We start from the raw sequence: 21117 nt of genomic DNA on the forward strand, positions 1-21117 counted from the left end.
GAGGAGGTAGTTGCTGTTGTATGTTGTCTACAGGGAGTGGAAACATAGGCAACATATGGGGCAGTCATATGCCCCCACAGAATCTTTCAGTTGTTGCCCCTCCCCCACTATCCACAGCAAAGTGTCACCTCTGCAGGTGGCATAAAGCCACTGAGTTCACCCTTCTGCGCTGCATCCAGCAGTGCTCAACCACAGTGCAAAATGTGGGCACTGTCTTTGCATGTTATGTTTTCCATGTAAAAGCATTAAAATAGTGAGGTCTGATTATATTCATAGTGCTTAGCTGGAACCTTGATACTCATAGCTTATAAAAGTCAGAAAACCACAAGCAATAAATGTCTTACCTCTCCATTAACAATTTCCTTGTCATTAAATACAAAATTGACCTTTGCATTGCCAGACAGCTTTTCAGCCTGCAGCCAGAATCGCACTTGTCCCTTCTCCAGAAGTTCAGCTGCCAACTCAGACTTAAGTGGGACAGCTATGAAAAGGAAAGAAAAAGCTGAAGAGGAGCTTTCCTGTATTTCATAACTGTTCTTTTCCAACTTCAAACATCCATTTCTCCCATTGATATGTGTAGAATGTACTGAAGTACTGAAGTGTGTTGTCTGCCCCACCCTCTGTGTAGACAGGACATAAGACTAGTCTTAATTGTTCTCTTATTTAAATTCACTACTAGGCCTGTATAGAAATATTCAGCATTTGAGTTATGTTTGATGCCACTCCATTCTAAACCAAAGAAAAAGTTATCTCAAATACAAACTTAAAATATCTCTGCAGCATGATGTGCATGTGTCTGGCCCAGAACCAGGCTATATGACTCATTCTGTAGTGTTATAATAAAATGTCAAAATGACTCCGCAGAAAAATAATAGCCTGCAGGGTCTTGCCTTCAAGGGTAAGTAAACAGTTGAACCCTATGCTCACACTGCATTCCTAGAACTGATCTTGTGTGACATATGCCAAACATTTCAGCAGTACACTCAGTTTTCAAAGAGATAACCAGAAACACTGAAATTATGAGCCAAATTCATTGCTGACATAAGCAGGGTCAACACGATTGATATCACAGTACATTTAGCAATGGTTTTAGTTTTCTCATTATTGACAAGTTCAAGACTGAATCTTATTTTCATTCTAATTTTTCTTTAGGCTCTAGCTTACTTGGAAAACACAGTCAATTAGACCTGGTCATATAAGGGCTGCTTTTCAAAGATGTTGAACTATCTAACTCCCGTTGATTCTTACCTAGCCTCACAGAGCTAGGCAAACAGAATATGAACACTTCCATGCCCAGCCTACAGATATACATCATATATAAGCATAAGTATATGAGGAGCTCCCAAAATATAACAACTTGTCAGATTTGTACTCTGAATTAGTGAATCACTGTTTTTCATCTGTCAGAATACTGTAAGTATATACATAGAAGGGTGTGACATTGTCCCAAAGCTACTGAGATGCATGTACAAACATCTTTGGGAGACAATTGGGGGAGAGTCTTTTTATTCATTTATATAGTCAGGTAGTGGCTGTAGATCTACATGTGAAACTTTCTTACCATACAGATATTGGTAGATATCTCTTTCTTTAATTTGACATGTGTAAAGAACTCAACAACAGTAAAGTGGGGCTATGCATACTATTTTGTGAACAGAATATCTAAAGCATAAACAGCACAGCTCTGGGTTGTGAAATGGTTTCAGATACATGTCTGCACTGCATGGCACAGAGCACCTGTAATAGCAGAGCTAGTCTGGCATGTTTCTTTTGTCCTCTTCATTGCTCAGCTGTATTTGCCACCAGCAGGGAGTGAAACTGTCAAATCATTTTCACTTTTCTTCCCACTTCTCACTTGTGGAAATGTCTCTTTTAAAGATTTTCAGTTACCTCTTCACTTGCTTGCTCCTCCCAGAACCCTAGCACACTTTTTGGAGCAGGCAACTTGCCTGAAAGCAGTTGCCTTCAGTCCAGTCCTTGTAATTTTCTCTGAATCAGGCAGTGAAGCGTGCATGTACACACAGAGATGCACAAACATACACCACCTCTGCCATTATCCCGAGGAGCAGAGAGATGGGCCGCAGCTAGCAAGCTAGCAGGAAAAGGAGAAGGTGGCAGAAAAGGAGAAAGTGGCAGAAAAGGAGTCTGCAAAGGATTGGCTTAGCAACTGAGACACAAGCAGAGTACCACTACTTTCCCCTCATTTTGACTCCTGCATGTTAGTGCAATGCTGCTATAAAAAGCTTCCTCACTTAATATGAGAATTATCTTGGATCTTAGTTAATCTCTAAAAACAAAAGGAGTGAAATGCCATCTGTACTAATGTTTGCAACAGGATGTGGGTGTAAAAGAAAAAATTAGGTTGTGCTGCTTTTGTTTTACTGTCAAGGTTGTAGCAATTTTAAACTTCTACTTTGATTTGTATGTAATTAACTAGGAACATCTCAGCTTAAAATGGAAAGAAAAAACCCCAACCTTCCCAGAGGCTATAATATAAAGGACTAAAATAATCTAAAGACATCTTCTTGGGGAAGTCACTCCCCAGTCCATAGGAATCTGACTAACAAGACTGAGTCCTCGTGCTTCCCTACAAAAATGTTAATTTTAAAATGTGTCCATAATGACGCACTAACTGGTAGCTCTATTGGGAACGTCTAGCAATCATACTTTTAATTTTACTTCCTGTTCTATATAATGACTCAGTTTATCACAAGCACTTGATTAAACATCCATTAGCAGTTACTAAATTGAAGAGCAGCTGTACAGGAAACTTCCACATTATTTTTCCTTGGGCCTGTGCAGTGGCGCATTTCAGATTTTGGTGTCGGGAGAGGAGGGTGACCTGAGCCTGCCTCAGTAGTGGGGGAGGTGGCAAATGAGGCCATGGGGGACAGATTAAGGATAGCGGCTTCAGAAATGTTACTGAACATGCTCAGTACAAGCCAAACAGTGAATTGGGGTGGGGACACTAACACTTCCCCCCTCCCCACATCACCTCTTTCCAGGGGCTATTAAGGCACTTGAAAACTCTAGATTTTTGGCAGGTAACTTAGCAGTTAGCTGACAGGAACACTGTATCAGACATCAGGTATGAAATTCAGAGATTCAAACTCTGGGGGGCTACAGACCCTTCCTAGTTTCCTCAAAAGGTGTCCATGGCCCTATGTAGCTATTACATTTATGCACTATCTATATTAAGTAAGGATTTGACCACAGCAAAGAGAAACCTGTGGCTGGCCTATGCCAGCTGACATGGGTTGCAGGTCTACAACTGAGAGACTGTTTCACTGCTGGCCAGCCATGGGTTTTTCTTTGCTCTGCAGACACATCCTTTCTGTGGATTACTCACAAGCCCACTTACCAATAAACTTACCATCTGTAGCTATCTCGCATTTAAGCTGTGATTACTATGGACGGAGTGGCCACCAGGGCACTCTAACACTGGTGTGGAAACTCATAGGGTGTGTCTACACTGCACGACTTAACTCGAAAAAAGCTTCACAAATTGAGCTATATCAAATGTGTTGCTAATTTCGAAATAGCTTGTTTCGAGTTTTGATCCTGTCTACACAGCACTTATTTTAAAATAGAGCACTCTTCCTCTGACTTACCTGACTCCTCATACAATGAGGGTAACAAGAGTCGGAGTAAGGAGTCCTCCAGCTTGACAGTATTTCGACATTATGTCAAAATAACAGCCAGCTGTATAGATGAGGACTATGTTATTTTGACCCAAATCCATTGGGATGCTTACTGCACATCCAATATATGGACTATCCTATACATATAAAGAGCAGCATCCAGGCAAGCAGGAAAGTCATCAATTAATACATTAATGTTTCAGCGTCACACACTGTTTGCTTCTCATGTAAACCAGTGGAACAGCACCCCTAGCTGATGCTGGCAGGAACACTGTAATATATATCCCAGAACCTTCACACTACATGCCAGTATCTCTTCTATGAGTATGCTCCTTTCACTTACTTGGGAATTTATGCTCATGGCTGAGAGCGAGCAGACGTTTCATCTCTAAAAAAATATTAAAAAGAAAATATTATGTATGCATCTCTGTTTTATTAGTTATAGTGATTACAGAGTTTCTCACTTTTTCATGTTGTGCAGAAGAAATGAGATTCGAAAGAGAAAGTAGGCATGTATAAGAAATAGGTTTTGTTCTTACCTTCCTCGTCTATTGTGTAGCTTGATGAAACTCCATCAGTGTCTGTGACAGCACAAGAGTAAATGCCCAAATCATCTTCCCCCAGATTTTTAAAAGCAGCTTTTGACCTTCAGACAAAAACATTTTGATTAAAAGTCTTAACCAAAACCCTGACTCAGAACACCTCCTTTTTGCCCCTACTAGTGAGTGCTGAAACTGTTGTGGCTCCGGCTGAGCAGAAGAGTATAGGGGGCATAACCAATTAAATGTGGGTATATCCCATATTGTTTATCATATACGTTGAACACCACAGACTGTGTATCTGGTACATGAATGATCTGAATAAGTTCAGCTTATTCCTGCAGAGATGAGAAATGGGCGTCTACAGGGTAGAACATATGAGAGAGGGCATGAAGATGTCAGAAATGGTTCACATGCTGGCAGTATGGTAAATACAGTCAGGCTCTAGGGAACATCTTTCTGGACTTTGTCTTCATGTGAGCTGTCAGGGATATGTTATGGTTTGGTACAAACAGGGAGAGTATGTTGCATGGTTTCTGAGGCACCCCAGTTGGCAGGGTTCATACACCTATTGCTTCTCTCATACATGTTATGTGAAACAGGTGATCCAAACTATCCTGAAAGTTACAAAATCTGGGGTCTGGTGAAGAAAAATGTTCCAGTATTTACTGAGACTGCCCCATGACCAGCTTCATCCTGATCAAACCAGAGTGTTATTTGCTCCAGCACCTCAAATGACTGCAACTGTTGCAATATAATATGGGAAAGTGTTTGTGGCAGTCAGGACCCAAACAATTTAGGTTAAATTTGTTTAAAAATATTAAATTGCACCTGCAAATTTGATAGTGCAGGTCAGAGAGCACAACTATAGTGTGCTCTTTATGTGAAGCACAAGTGGGATGCATCACTGAGGGTGTGCTGCATTTTTTGAATAGGCTGAAGGTCGTCTACCATGTAGACAGCACTTTAATAATCTAACCTTCCAGTGACAATGACATGGATAATCTTGGTGAAGTCCACCTTCAAAGGGATGGATTTCTATGATTTCTGTGATTTCTAAACATAGTAGAGTTGCTATAAGCAAGGTTCCTTACTTTCCACCTTTGGTGTCAAAGGCTAATCGAGCTTCATCCTCAATTGGTTCATAATTCTTGGACCAGACAAACTTAGAATCTGGAGACATCTGGTCACATTCAAAGTTCAGGGAAATGACTCCATTATCATCCACATCTACCATCATTTCTTTAGTTCCTAGGAGATTAAAACAAAGCATGTTTTTAATAGAAAGCAGCATAAATTATTTCCATGGACATCATTCACACAGAGTAAATTAAGCAGATGCCTTTTCTTCCTTCTGCTCATACATAAAATGTTGCAGTAGGTTAGTGTCCTTGATCCTTTACTTGATCCTTGTAAAGGATCCTTATCTAGGTGCATAATTCAACTGAAATAATGGACAAATTAAAAAGGGTTCATAGGTTAATTAGAATACCTGCACATTATTAAGAATTATGCACACATGTAGCTTGCAGCATTGGGTCCTGAGCTGAAAGAAGCCTTATCTCAGACTTGAAGATAAAATTAAATGCATTGGAAAAACTGAACAGGAACAAATGAAAGTCTATTAAAATTTGTTAAATGTTGCAAATATTGGAAAACAATACCTTCCACAGTAATGGATATTCACTATTTTCTTTACACAGGGAAAACTTCTAATATTCTAGTAAATTACAAGTTCCCAACAGAACATCACATACCCATTTCCATTTCCACATGGAGTGGAAATCCATGATACCACCTACATGTTTTGTTAGTCTATAAAGTGCTACCAGACCATTTGCTTGCTGTTTTTTTCTGTAACAGACTAACTCGGCTACCCCCTGAAGCTCCTGAACATACCCCAGCGTATACTTTGGAAAGATGGAGAGGTGAATATGAAATCAAGAAACAATGAGTAGTCCTGTTTCACAAGTAAATTACTCTCAGCAGCTCATTCACACATACAGATATTAGATTAATCAAATCTGACATATTGCCCTGAAATGGCCTATGGAACACATCCTGTGCACACCAGTAGGGAATATATTTGTGATTGGCTGTCAAATGCAATACCTTGGTTCAAACCAAGAGCTGGTTTTGAATACTGTCTGTTATTCCATTGCCTGCAGTCCACTGATAGGGCACTGAAGGGTAAATAACAAGTTAAGGGCCAGAATATACCTAGTATCTGCCCTTCCTGCATACTTGTACAGCTACGAGACAACATTTTTGTATGGGTGCAGAGGTAGCTCTTTACCCTTGTGTCAAATGTAAAGGTAATTTTTATCTAACAGCTTGTTTGGTATCCTTACTGGAGGTACTGTTCTTTACGGAGACTTGGAGAATATCCATTATTTTTGCACAGCTCTCAACTGACCTGGACCTCACACTTCAAAAATGACTCTGGTGTTAACAGTATACAGTTTGAGAGTATCTTGAACTGCCTAAACTGTCAATGACACCAATTACCTTTAAGATGTTATATTTTAAAGAAAAGGACCTCATTCACAAAAAATGGTAATACATGCTTTATTTCCAGCATATTTCTTGAGTCCTGTTCCCATAATCCTAAAACAGGACTGTGAGCAGCAGCACATTTCTTTGTAATGAAGTGGTCTGAGAATCTGTAACTGTCTTATTGCTTATTGCTTGCCATAAATATTTAATAAAAGGAGAGATCATTACTTGTTGCTATACCAGTATTATCACTTATCAGCCCTTCCTGTAATGTAATATGCAGTTCAGAAAAATATATAAAGTACCTATGAATGATGAATGAAGTCTGAGGCGTACATACCTCTTACTTAGTGGGCAATAAAGTTAATTTGCCAGTGTAATCCATTATATGGAAATTCACCAATTGACATGTCATTAGTGTTGATTTCCACTGCAGATTGTTAGTGCATGAATCTTTTGATGACAGTATTGTGCAACAAAGTGTCATAAATACAATTCAACAGGCAATATGCTTCACACTTCATTAGCTTGTATTCATTATATATTACTACTTTCATTCAGCATTTATATCCGGGAGTAGTGATGTTTATACAGTTCAGGGTTTTTTATGAGCTCAGTTTTTTCTCTATTTGCTTTAACTCTACTATAAATACTTAAACAGGTCACAAAGAAACTGAAGCCTGTTTTTAGATTATGGGTTTTATCTACCAGAGGTACTCCCTAACCTTCCAAAAAGAAACTGGGGAGGTAGACATAACAATATCAGGCAAATTTCCTTATCCTCATAGCATGGCGGTTTCAACATTTCATTTTGAGTCTCAATGAAAGGCCCCAGAGGGGGAAAATACTTGGATTATATTCAAGACAGAGACTCTCATATCAAACATTAGTAATCCCAATTTTTCTGAAAGATTCATTACAATGAAAGGAAAGAATAAACTTTTTAATAAGATGAACAATTTGGAAAGATTGGAGTCACTGGCATCATTTCAAATTGAACTGGACAGAGAAATGGGTGAAGAGGGCACTTTCATTAATTTCTGAAACTTGGCTTTACAGCTCTCCAAAATGCAGCCAAAAATCCTCCTGTCAAGTTGTAAATTATCCATTGATCAGTTGCAATTACTGGAGTGGATAATCATGTGTGTGAGACTGGAATGAAATAGGAGAAATGTACTGTCTCAGTGGGCTCAGTTCCTGAGTTTGGCAAAGCTCAGGCACTGAGGTGGCATGGAAGAAAGGGCAAAAGCAACTTTATGCTAAAAGAAACTTTATGTTATTTTTATGTGTCCCTGAACCTTAGGCTGCCTGTGGTCAGTTCACGCTCACTCAATCCTCAGCTCAGGTATAACTTGGAGCAGCCTGTTCTAAGTTACCCCTAACTGCAAAGGCTCTCAAACAGTTGTTCCAGTAGTTGAGGACTGCCAGACCACAGCAACACTCTAGATAGGACCTTATTGAAAAGCCACTCTCCCAGTTTCCCCTGAATTGGCTCAACATAAGAAGAATCCTCAGCCGGAGACAAAGGTGAGGTTTAAGGCCCTGATCCTGCAATCTGATCCCTGTGGTAAACCCTTATGTCTGGGCAGAGTCCCATTATAGTTAACAGTGCTTCATGCAGGTGCAATGGTCCATCCACACAGATAATTTTGCATGACTGGGACCTAATTCTGCTTAGCACAGAGCAGCTCCAGGGTAATGACCTGACTAAGTTATAATAAAGATACAGATTTGTTTGGGGGTTTGTTGTTTGTGTGGACCAACTGTTTTATTTTATCTTTTAAAACATTGTAAGGCTGAATTGTACATAGTTGGCAAACTGGAAACAAAAAATACAAAATATTTCACCATATTACCCATACATGCTGAGAACAGGAGATTACCTCCTGACAGAAATAGTTCCTTTAAATACATTTATTTATGTTTCTGTTCCTCTTGGCTTAGAGATTTCATTCTCCTGCTGGTATTTCTGACTTGATAGCCACCTTGTGCAGTAACTGAGGTTCTCTTGAGACGTGTGTCCCAGCGGGTGCTTCACTTCAGGTGTCAGTGTGTCTCAGCACCACTTACCAGAGACTATTGGTACCAGTACCTGGTTGGGACGCACATGAACCATAGATGCTTTGTATGCTGTTAATGCTCACACATCTCCTCCCCCCATCCATTCCTTCTCTATCATGAAGCTGTGTTACAGAACTCTGGATTAGCGGGGAGATGGATGGGTAGTGGAGCACCCACAGGGACACACATCTTGAAGAACCTCAACTATTGCACAAGTTGAGTAACCTTCTCTTCTTCATTGAGTGGTGTCCCTGGGGGTCAGTGGGTCCCTGTGGGCTACCTGCAGCCCCGTGGCCCATGTGGCCCATGAGGGTTATATGTGTGGGCCACAAAACATTTTGTGTACTGTTGCCCATGTGCAGAGTTACTAGATTCTGCTGGTTACCATCCTTGTCATTTTTTTTCCTACTGGTATTACTAAAATGACTTGCATGTAAAGCAAGGGCACATGAAGTGAGGTGCATACTGATTTCACCCACTCTGCATGCCAATGTGATCACTACAAGGAATGTTACTTTCATTGACAGGTGTAGTAGTGAGGAGGTAGCAAGGTATTCAAATAGAGCCCATGTGAGACCCTTCAGAACTGAGCTTAAATCCCATTTTGGTGTTGGTTTGAGTACCTCTGGGTATATGTTCTGAATTCCTGTAAGAAACCATTTAGTAATTGGATGTGTGAAAGCTGTGAACCCATCAATCTTATGAAATGTGGATATGGCTGCTAGCAGTAATACCTCTTATGAGTGGGTTAAAAGCTCAATGAGGCTCATAGGGTATGTCTACACTGCCACCCTAGAATCATAGAACTGGAAGAGACTTCAGAAGGTCATCAAGTCCAGTCCCCTGCTCTAGGCAGGACCAATCCCAACTAAATTAACCTGGCCAAGGATTTGTCAAGCCAAGATTTAAACACCTCTAGGGATGGAGACTCCACTACTTCCCTAGGTAACCCATTCCAGTGCTTCACTACCCTCCTAGTGAAATAGTTTTTCCTAATATCCAACCTGGACCTCTCCCACCACAACTTGAGACCATTGCTCCTTGTTCTGCCATCCATCACTACTGTGAACAGCCTTTCTCCAGCCTCTTTGGAACCTCCCTTCAGGAAGTTGAAGGCTGCTATCAAATCCCCCCTCACTCTTCGCTTCTGCAGACTAAACAGACCCAACTCCCTCAGCCTCTTCTCAGAAGTCATATACTCCAGCCCCCTAACCTTTTTGGTTGCCCTCTGCTGGACTCTCTCCAATGCGTCCACATCCTTTTTGTAGTGGAGGGCCCAGAACTGGACACAATACTCCAGATGTGGCCTCACCAGAGCCAAATAAAGGGGAATAATGACATCTCTGGATCTGCTGGAAATGCTCCTCTTAATGCAACCTAATATGCCATTAACCTTCTTGGCTACAAGGGAACACTGTTTACTCATATCCAGCTTCTCATCCACTGTAACCCCCAGGTCCTTTTCTGCAGAACTACTACTTAACTGGTTAGTCCCCAGCTTGTAACTATGGTTGGGATTCTTCTGTCCCAAGTGCAGGATTCTGCACTTGTCCTTGTTGAACCTCATCAGATTTCTTGTGGCCCAATCCTCCAATTTGTCTAAGTCACTGTGGACCCTATCTCTGCCCTCAAGCATATCTACTTCTCCCCCTAGCTTAGTGTCATCCGCAAACTTGCTGAGGGTGCAATTCATCGCCTCATCCAGGTCATTAATAAAGATATTGAACAAAACCGGTCCTAGAACTGAACCTTGGGGCACTCTACTAGAAACCGACCGCCATCCTGACATCGAGTCGTTGATCACTACATGCTGGGCCCGGCCTTCTATCCATCTTCTATCCATCTTACCGTCCATTTATCCAATCCACATTCCCTTAACTTGCTGGCAAGAATATTGTGGGAGAACATATCAAAAGCCTTGCTAAAGTCAAGGTATATCACATCCACTGACTTTCCCACGTCCACAGAGTCAGTTACCTCATCATAGAAGCTAATCAGATTGGTCAGGCACGACTTTCCCTTTGTGAATCCATGCTGACTATTCCTAATCACTTTCCTCTCTTCCAAGTGCCTCAAAATGGATTCCTTAAGGATCCCTTCCATGATTTTTCCAGGAACCGAGGTAAGACTGACCGGCCTATAGTTCCCTGGATCATCCTTCTTCCCTTTTTTGAAGATGGGCACTACATTTGCCTTTTTCCAATCATCCAGGATTTCTCCTGATATCCATGACTTTTCAAAGATAATGGCCAAAGGCTCCTCAATGATATTTGCCAACTCCCTCAGTACCCTCGGGTGCATTAAGTCCGGACCCATGGATTTGTGTAGGTGTAGCTTTTCTAAATAGTTCCTAACCTGTTCTTTACCCACCAAGGGCTGTCCATCTTCATCCCATCTTGTGTCACTTAGCGCATTAGTCCGGGAGCCCACCTTGTCCGTGAATACAGAGGCAAAGAAAGCATTGAGTACTTCAGCTTTCCCCACATCATCTGTCAGTGGGTTACCTCCTTCATCCAGTAGGGGCCCCACACCCTCTCTTATCACCTTCTTCTTGTTAACATGCCTGTAGAAACCTTTTTTGTTATCCTTCACATCCTTAGCCAGTCGCAATTGCGTTTGCGCTTTCGCCTTCCTGATAAGCCCCCGGCATTCTCGAGCTATACATTTAAACCCTTCTCTGGTCATTTGTCCAAGTTTCCACTTTTTGTAAGCCTCCTTTTTGTGCTTAAGTTCACCAAGGATTTCCCCTGTAAGCCAATCCGGTCTCCTACCATGTTTGCTTCTCTTGCTATGCATCGGGATGGTTTCTTTCTGTGCCTTCAATAAGGCTTCTTTAAAATACTGCCAGCTGTCCTGGACTCCTTTCCCCTTCATGTTAGCATCCCAAGGGGATTCGCCCATCAGGTCTCTGAGGGAGTCAAAATCTGCTTTTTTGAAGTCCAAGGTGTGTATTTTACTACTCTCTTTTCTTCCTTTGGTCAGGATCTTGAAATCTACCATCTCATGATCACTGCTTCCCAGGTTGTCACCCACCTCTACTTCCCCTATTAGTTCTTCCCTGTTTGTGAGCAGAAGGTCAAGCTGCGCACAGCCCCTGGTCGGATCCTTCAGCACTTGTGTCAAGAAGTTATCCCCAACATTCTCCAAAAACTTCCTGGATTGCCTGTGTACTGCCGTATTGGTTTCCCAACAGATGTCAGGGTGATTAAAATCCCACACGAGAACTAGGGCCTGCGATCTGGAAGCTTCTCTCAGTTGTCTGAAGAAAGCCTCATCTACCTCATCCACCTGATTCGGTGGCCTGCAGCAGACACCAACCACAACATCACTGCTGTTGTTTGCACCTCTAAACTTAACCCATAGACTCTCAATGGGTTTTTCTCCCTCTTTATACTGGAGTTCAGAGCAATCGTAGTGCTCTCTTACGTATAGTGCAACTCCTCCTCCTTTTCTCCCCTGCCTGTTCTTCCTGAACAGTCTATACCCTTCCATGACAGCGTTCCAGTCATGCGAGTCATCCCACCAAGTCTCTGTTATCCCAATTAAATCATATTTCTTGGACTGGGCCAGGGCCTCCAGTTCTTCCTGTTTGTTGCCCAGGCTTCTTGCATTAGTGTACAAACACTTCAGATAACCAGTTGATTGCCCTATCTTCTCCATTCGAATCAGGGGTCCTCTTTTCTTGCTCGTTCCTCTCTGCATTTCTTCCCGGTATCCGACTTTCCCACTCCCTTCAGGGTTTTGGTCACTATCCCCCGACGAACCTAGTTTAAAGCCCTCCTCACTAGGTTTGCAAGCTTGCCCTCAAAGATGCTCCTTCCTCGCTTCGTTAGGGGGATCCCATCTCTTCCTAACAATCCTTGTGCCAGGAACAAGGCGCAAATTCGAACTAGGGTGGCTAATGTAGGCATTCAAAGTTGCAAACAAAGCCCGGGATTTAAATATCCCGGGCTTCATTTGCATGTTCCCGGGCGCCTCCTTGCAGGAGGAATAACGGTAGTTCGAATTAGGAGCTTTAATTTGAACTACCTAGTCCGTGCTGCGTGTAGCCGTGGGCAGGTAGTTCAAACTATGGGGCATTTAAAAATGGCGACGCCCGGGAACATGGAAATGAAGCCCGGGATTTTTAGCCACCCTAGTTTGAAGAAGGGTGGCAGTGTAGACATACCCATAGAGTTTCCTCCATGTTCTTCTAATTTCTTAAGGGCTATGTCCCCAGTGGAAATGGCAGGGGTGAAATGTCCAAAACAGCAGATATCTCTACAAAACCCATGGATCCACTGGAGTTCTGGATCCAGCGGGGTGGGGATTCTTTGCCTCCACAATATTTCTTGGGCTCCCTGCTTCTCTCCATATCTTTTTAGCATTGAAGAGTCACTGGAGCCATGTTGCAATCATTTCTCCAATCAGCAGTTGCCCTGGGAGCTCTACATAAAGGAAGTCTCCATAGCACAGATGGTGTCTGTATTAACTCGTGAAAAAAAATTAACTGTTGGCATCATTTGCCAATGAAGAAAAAGAGCATTCACCTTGGCTCATTTACAGTCTGTCCCCGCCCCAGGAACACTCTGTGAGTCAAGGAACAGAAAGGATACATGCTGCAGTGGCAGCTGATTTCCCTTCTATCTAAGGAAGAGTAAAACCTAATCACTTGATGTACACATTCCATGCATTGATCTACGGGAACAGTTGGACCCGCTATGTATTGATCTGCAACTGCATGCATTTGTGTGTATTTATAGTATGGGCATCCAAGCATATTCAAAAAATGTATTTTAAAAGCAGGTAAAGAGTCACACTCAACAACTGGTATTCTTTGTAGGAAACGGGCTTGGTGCATTGGTAATACGTTGAAGGAGTCTGTTCCTTTGTGTGCATTCTCTGCTTATGAGCATGTCTGATAAATAGGAACCTGTTTTAATCAGACACAAAACCACAAGAGTGTAAACAAACCTGGTCGTGTTTCTGCGATGACAGGGTCAGTGGTTTCAGAAGGTTTCCCAACACCAGCCTGATTTGTTGCTCGCACCCGGAATACATAGCTGACATTTTCCTTTAGTCCACTGATCTAGAATAAGCAAATAGAGAAGCAGGGTACATTACTGAGAACTTCATTTTACTCTTCCATATTTGTAACACTAGTTTGGAGACTTGACCATAATATATCTTCCTCTTTTGTTGTTCTCCTTTTTCACTTGGGAAATTCCACTTTCCTCATGTCCCTTCCTCCCCTCCAGCTGAGGCTAACATGATTGTAACTTGTTTTTGTTTGCTATTTGTGTCTGCTCGCCAGCATTTTTGATGGTGTCATCAGTGATGTCAGCATATTTCTGGGAACAGGATGTTTTGAACTCTTGTGCAGTCCATAAGCCTCTGCAGTAGCAGAGCAAAAATACTGTAGGTCAATTCTTGCTTTTAAAACAAATTATAGTCAGAGTGGATAATTCAAATCATAGATATCTAGAGTCTGAAGGACATTTACAATTGGATTATAATGATTTTAACATACAGTTTAAGGCTACACAACATTCCAGTGTCCTTTTAAAAATGCACATGAAAAGATCACATTTTAAAGTGAGTTTTTTTTAATAACCATTGAAATATACAGTACAAATTTCAAATGTATGTATACATTTATGCACTCCTAGAAGAGTGTTATGAATCAAGATCAGTTCATCTCATATTTAGAAATTGCTCCATGAAATTATGTAACCATCTAAATTACAAACTCATAAAAATGAGATGATGGGGTATTATTATATTAAAGCTAGTCATCCTATTATCTTTTCACAGCACACGCTTTTGTGATTTGCCACTTTGAGTCAGGAAATACAGAGAATACACCCTGTGATACAGCACTATTTTAGGAATGCCATTTCACTTTGGTAGTGTGTTCTTTTATTTTTAGACTAACTGGGCCAAATTTTCTTACAAGTTAAACTCAGATGCAAGTCTGCTAGGATTACATGGATGTAACTGAGGGTACAATATAGCTTAGTAAGTCTAAAACTATATGGAAGCACTGCCAAAATAGAATGGCTTACATAGAACTGATTTCACTGAAATGGCACTGATGTAACAGAATTTGGATCCAAAACTGATTTACCTTCAAGAATTTATTTGCAATTGGCTTCTTATTGGCACTCCTCCAATGTTCGTCTGTTGCTTCTGTTTCTTTCACATCAACATAATAACCAGTTACAGGACTACGGCCAATATAAACTGGTGGTTTCCACAGTAAAACCAAAGAGTCTTTTCTAATTTCAGTGCATGAGACATCATGGGGTGGTCCTAAAGAATAAAAAATAAGTTAGAATTTTGTTCATTAAATAAGCCACAAGCAGGCCATTCCATAAAACAAATGAAAAATGTACCATCTCAAAAAGACTGTGGACTAAATTAAAAGTAAGTAGATACATCTCCATTGTACCTGTGAACTTCTAGGCTGTGTCTACACTGGCACCCTTTTCCGTAAAAGGGATGCTAATGAGACACTTCGGAATTGCAAATTCTGCAGGGGATTTAAATATCCCCCGCGGCATTTGCATGAACATGGCTGCCGCTTTTTTCCGGCTCGGGGTTTTGCCGGAGAAAAGCGCCAGTCTAGACGGGATCTTGCGGAAAATAAGCCCTTTTCTGGAAGATCCCTTATTCCTACTTGAATAGGAAAGTAGGAATAAGGGATCTTGCGGAAAAGGGCTTATTTTCCGCAAGATCCCGTCTAGACTGGCGCTTTTCTCCGGCAAAACCCCGAGCCGGAAAAAAGCGGCAGCCATGTTCATGCAAATGCCGTGGGGGATATTTAAATCCCCTGCAGAATTTGCAATTCTGAAGTGTCTCATTAGCATCCCTTTTACGGAAAAGGGTGCCAGTGTAGACACAGCCCTACAGTACTGATCATGTTCAAAATGAAAGAGCTCACAAAATGACCCAATTTCCTTTTTCTTACCTGCAATATCCCAATCAAACATAAATGATCAGCCTCATCAAATGACAGGGAGAGAAGTTAATTATTAAACTCATTCATTTGCTGAGAGTCTGACCTAATGCTCACTGACGTCAATGAGAATTTTCATTTACCTCAACGGGCATTACATCTGACCCTGAACTGGCATGTTTGGGACAGGTCTAATGAGGCTGTTTCTTCACTGTCTTGCACCTTGCCTGGACATTTATATCAGGTACTGAAGAGATAGACGTAATATAGAAACCTAACTCAAAAAGAAATAAACAATCAGATGCAAAATGGACATAGAGGGTATGTCTAGACTACATGGCTCTGTCGACAGAGCCATGTAGATGAGTTTACTAGACATATGAAAATGAAGCGGTGATTTAAATAATCACCGCTTCATTTACATTAAAATGGCCGCCGCGCTGTAGCGATCAGCTGTTTGGGTATGTCTACACTACCCCGCTAGTTCGAACTAGCGGGGGGTAATGTAGTCATCCGCAGTTGCAAATGAAGCCCGGGATTTGAATTTCCCGGGCTTCATTTGCATGAAGCTGGCCGGCGCCATTTTTAAATGCCGGCTAGTTCGAACCCCGTGCCGCGCGGCTACACGCGGCACGGAGTAGCTATTTCGGATTAGGCTTCTAATCCGAACTAGCTGTATGCCTCATGGAACGGGGTTCGAACTAGCCGGCATTTAAAAATGGCGCCGGCCGGCTTCATGCAAATGAAGCCCGGGAAATTCAAATCCCGGGCTTCATTTGCAAGTGCGGATGACTACATTACCCTCCTAGTTCGAACTAGCGGGGTAGTGTAGACATACCCTGAGGCAGTACAGCGAGGCAGTCTGGACGCACCGCGGTCAACAAGAGAAGCTTTTGTGGACCACTCTGGTATGCCTTGTGAAATGAGGTTTACCGGAGCGGTCGACAAAGGCTTCCCTTATTGACTGTGGCGTGTCCAGACTGCCCTGCTGTACCACCAAACAGCTGATCGGCACAGCGCGACAGCCATTTTGATGTAAATGAATTGGCAGTTATTTAAATCGCCGCTTCATTTTCCTATGTCTAATAAACTCATCTACATGGCTCCGTCGACAGAGCCATGTAGTCTAGACATACCCTAAATGCTACCAAATCAGAAGAGCAATGTTTTAACACCCACTTTGCACTGGTGTAAACAACTCTGCAAGGCAGTGGAGAGTCAAGTCCTATGTGCTGAGCAACTTTATATCTTTTGGCCTCTGTTGGAACTGAGAGCACACAGCACTTGTAGAGCAAACTACAGCAGATCTCTGGATGCAGCCTGCTGAGAATAAGGACAGAACTGTGTTCCAGTCAACAGCATTCCTCTCTCATTTTGTGTAGGGGTTTGGTATGCTTCCCTGAGTGATGTTGAGCTTTTCTATCCTGTTTAGATTTTTACCTGGAACAGCAATGGTCCATTCTTCACATTTGAAGGATCGAGTAGGTGGAGAAGGAGTGCCAACCCCAGCTAGGTTAGCAGCAGCCACTTGGAATTGGTACACCATGTTTTCCTTTAAATTCTGAATCTGCAGGATCAATAAAGTGATGCCCATTAACTTTGCTTCAAAGTTGTAGAAGGAGGTTGTATTGATGACTATGTCATATATGAAAATTCTAGAACAGTGGTGGGCAATCTGCAGCCCATTAGGGTTCTCTGTGTGGCCTGCAAGACATTTTGTTTATTGTTGCGCACACACGGGGTTGCCAGATTCTGCTGGTTTTCATCCGCGTAGTTCAGTGAAGTGTGTGCTGATTGCACACAACATTGTGAGAGCTGTGTGCGCCATCTGCATCCAATCAAAGTGCTCCTACAGTTCAATTGGCACATTCCACAAATTCTAAGTGTGTTAGTGCAGTTAGTAAAACTATCCTATCCCAGGAGACCGTCTTGGTTCATCAATCTTGCAGCCCACTGACATGAAGGAAGGCCACTCATGTGGCCTGCTCACTAGCCTAGTTTGCCCTTCACTGTTCTAGAACAAAAATCCTCTTTATAAAGCCTATACAATGAACAGGTGAAAACAATATTAAAAATCAGTTATGTATGCTTTAATTTCTTTTCAATAGTTTAAGAATAAAAGGCACCACGGAAGCTACCTGTGTGCCCTGATGCCTTGCAAATGCCTACTATAAGCAGCTACTGCTGGGCAAACTGAGGAGGGCTTGTGACTAAGGGCTTGTCTTCATGTAGTGCTACAACGGTGCAGCTGCATGATTGAGGTACTTTAACGAAGACACTACTAGATCTGACAGGGTAAGTTCTCCCATCAGCATAATTGATCAACCCCACTATAGGCGGGAAGTGCATGCTGATTGCACACAACAATTGACAGTGGGAGAAACTATCCCGTTAATTCAATGCTGTCTGTGCCAAGGGATAGGTTGGTATAACTATATCTCTCAGGAGTGTGGATTTTTCACATCATTAAGCAACATAGTTATACCAATATTGGTCTGTAGTGTAGAATGTGCTACATGTGCATGTACTGTAAAAAACCTGTCTTTACTCGTAGACATTGTGCTAGGATAGAAGAACAGAGTGTCACAAGCCATTGGATAATTGCATAATTCAGCCTGCTGATGTAGGAGTTGTCCCTGTGTAACACCAACAGGCAGAAACAAAACTTGGGACCTCTGCAGCCTAGAACATGAGCCTGTACCGCATGGCTACGTCTACACTGGCCCCTTCTTCGGAAGGGGCATGCTAATTTTGAAAGTGGGAATAGGGAAATCCGCGGGGGATTTAAATATCCCCCGCGGGATTTAAATAAACATGGCCGCCGCTTTTTTTCCAGCTTTGGGAAAAGCTGGAAAAAAGCATCTAGACTGGCCCGATCCTCCGGAATAAAGCCCTATTCCGGAGGATCTCTTATTCCTACTTTGAATATCTACTTTGAATATCTTACAATATCTGTGGCATTTAAGGAGTAAACCAAGCACATATTAGACTTGCAATTGCTTGCTATTGAGTATCTCTGTCATAAAAAATCCCAATCCAATGAAAACAATGAATTAGAAGATGTTTTTTCTAATCTTGTTTTGAGGCATTGCATTTTGTTACATACATATTTCTGATGCATTCTCAACAGTATATAATTAATCTCTTACCCTGTATGCCCTCTCACTAACTGGTTTAATGTTGGCTTCATTCCACTTTCCAGGAACTCCATCAATCACTTCACGATAGTTCACATAATAGCCAATAATTTCAGCTCCACCAATGATTTTGGGCTGTTTCCATCCTAGCACCATTGAATCATGAACACTTTCAAGTACAGTGATGTCATAAGGAGGAGATGGGGCAGCTGTGTCGAAATGAGAATCGTGTGAGTAGACAGTAATCATTCTACTAGTTAAACGAGCATTTGTCTTTCTCATTTTTTACTTCTTAGTCAGAAAAAAATCCCTCTGTAATCAATGGAAATGTTGCTCGTGTAAGGAATGCAGGATGAAGGTCCCAATAAACCCAATAAAAAAGCAGCTACATAAGCATTAGCTACATAACAGGGTTTGGTATTTGACAAACAAGCTGATGTACAGTGAAAGTGTGTATTGCGACTGCAGCTCTCATTTAAGTGAGCAAGTTTTATTTTCAATTCAGTGAAAGATGAAAAAATAAAACAACACCATAGCAGACTTGCAAAATTTGGGAGATGCAATGATTTGTTTTCTTTTGCTGAAACCAAACTTTTCCCCACACTCAAATTTTTTCCTTAGCTCCTTTTTTTTTACCCCCACACTCCTCCAATGAGAACAGAGTTAATGCAGCACCCCACCTACTTCCTTATTTTTGGTGTCTTAATGTTATAATGATCATTGCACCCTTTGGATAAACTTACCTTACTGAAAGAAAACACGGTCATAGCCACAACTGTCTGATCAGAAATGGAAAAGCCTTGTCTCTGGAGCTTACTTGAAAAATATCTGGAGCACAATTCTTTTTTTCAACCCAACATAGAAGCATGAAACTTCAGTCAGCACCTGCACCCACTCTTTCACAATATATCCTAAATACAGACTAGTGGATTATTTGTACACAGACCATATACCACTTGGCAGATGCTGGCAATACTTAGGAATTCCTAGCCTCAGAAAGAATATTGAGTGACCTCATTGCTGAATGATCTTTCAGAATAATGTATCATCCTCACAGCAAAAATGTTATTTTAATTAAGAAAGGAAACCTGCAGAAAAAAACCTTATTGCCTTTGAAATCAAGAATAACTTTATCAATAATTAACTACATTTAATTTAATATATTGTGCAGGAAACTGTTGCTGAAGTGTATTCAACTGTCTGTAGGTATACATTTAGACAGGTACTCAGGTACTACAATGATGGGCATGAATAGCTTGATATGTATAAGAAAATTCTAATGGTGCATATATTACAGTAATTCCCCTTGTTTTCTTAGGGCTTATCTAGATTATGTGGAACAGTAGAGCAGAGTTTTCGAAAGTGAAAGTGGTTTAGACACGGCTTTTTCGACAAAGGGAGGGGATTCGCCGAAAAAGCCACATCTAAACTATTTTCACTCTCGAAAGTTCCGCTTTTGAAAGTGCGATCGGACTGTTCCATGTAGTCTAGATAAGCCCTTAGGGTATGTCTACACTAACCCACTAGTTCGAACTAGCGGGGTAATGTATGCATACCGCACTTGCTAATGAAGCCCGGGATTTGAATTTCCTGGCCTTCATTAGCATAAGCGGGGAGCCGCCATTTTTAAATCCCCGCTGCTTCGAACCCCGTGCAGTGCGGCTACACGGGGCTCGAACTAGGTAGTTCGGACTAGGGTCCTAGTCCGAACTACCGTTACTCCTCGTGAAACGAGGTGTACCGGTAGTTCGGAATAGGCACCCTAGTCCGAACTACCTAGTTCGAGCCCCGTGTAGCCGCGCTGCACGGGGTTCGAAGCAGCGGGGATTTAAAAATGGCGGCTCCCCGCTTATGCTAATGAAGCCCGGGAAATTCAAATCCCGGGCTTCATTAGCAAGTGCGGTATGCATACATTACCCTCCTAGTTCGAACTAGGAGGGTAGTGTAGACATACCCTTCTTGTCCTATTTAACAGACTGTATCAGCTGATGTCAGCATACCTCTAGATAACTAGTTTGTATCAGCTGAAGATCAAGTCCAGTGTCCTTAAATTTGGTAAATGCTAAACTGTTGTTTGCATATAACATAACAGCAGTATGTGCACTTACGAATCTGATTTTTTTTCATTAAAGTATTACTGTCGACTGATATACAATATATAATATGCACTATACAATATATAATATTCACTAGAATTATGCCTTATAGTATGCAAAATCTAAGCATAAATCCACAAAAGGAACTTAGTATATCTAAAAACAGTGGAGGAGTTCCCGACCCCTATTATCATGTAACAGTTAACTCAT

At 41.7% G+C, this 21117-nt stretch overlaps 1 protein-coding gene across 2 annotated transcripts in view; it reads right to left on the reverse strand.

Moving 5' to 3' along the window:
• MYOM1 (myomesin 1) overlaps positions 1-21117 on the reverse strand; it is a 97821-nt gene that overhangs the window by 21760 nt on the left and 54944 nt on the right. For both annotated transcript variants that reach the window (XM_075920929.1, XM_014581523.3), the window contains 8 exons: positions 18824-19020; positions 17115-17241; positions 14844-15028; positions 13691-13805; positions 5275-5431; positions 4181-4287; positions 3985-4029; positions 345-481 (listed from right to left, as the gene is read on the reverse strand). In XM_075920929.1, the coding sequence (XP_075777044.1) occupies positions 345-481; positions 3985-4029; positions 4181-4287; positions 5275-5431; positions 13691-13805; positions 14844-15028; positions 17115-17241; positions 18824-19020 (1070 nt within the window). The remainder of the gene's footprint in view (positions 1-344; positions 482-3984; positions 4030-4180; positions 4288-5274; positions 5432-13690; positions 13806-14843; positions 15029-17114; positions 17242-18823; positions 19021-21117) is intronic.

Source organism: Pelodiscus sinensis, chromosome 2 (genome assembly GCF_049634645.1).
Source record: "Pelodiscus sinensis isolate JC-2024 chromosome 2, ASM4963464v1, whole genome shotgun sequence".
Classification (NCBI taxonomy): domain Eukaryota; kingdom Metazoa; phylum Chordata; order Testudines; family Trionychidae; genus Pelodiscus; species Pelodiscus sinensis.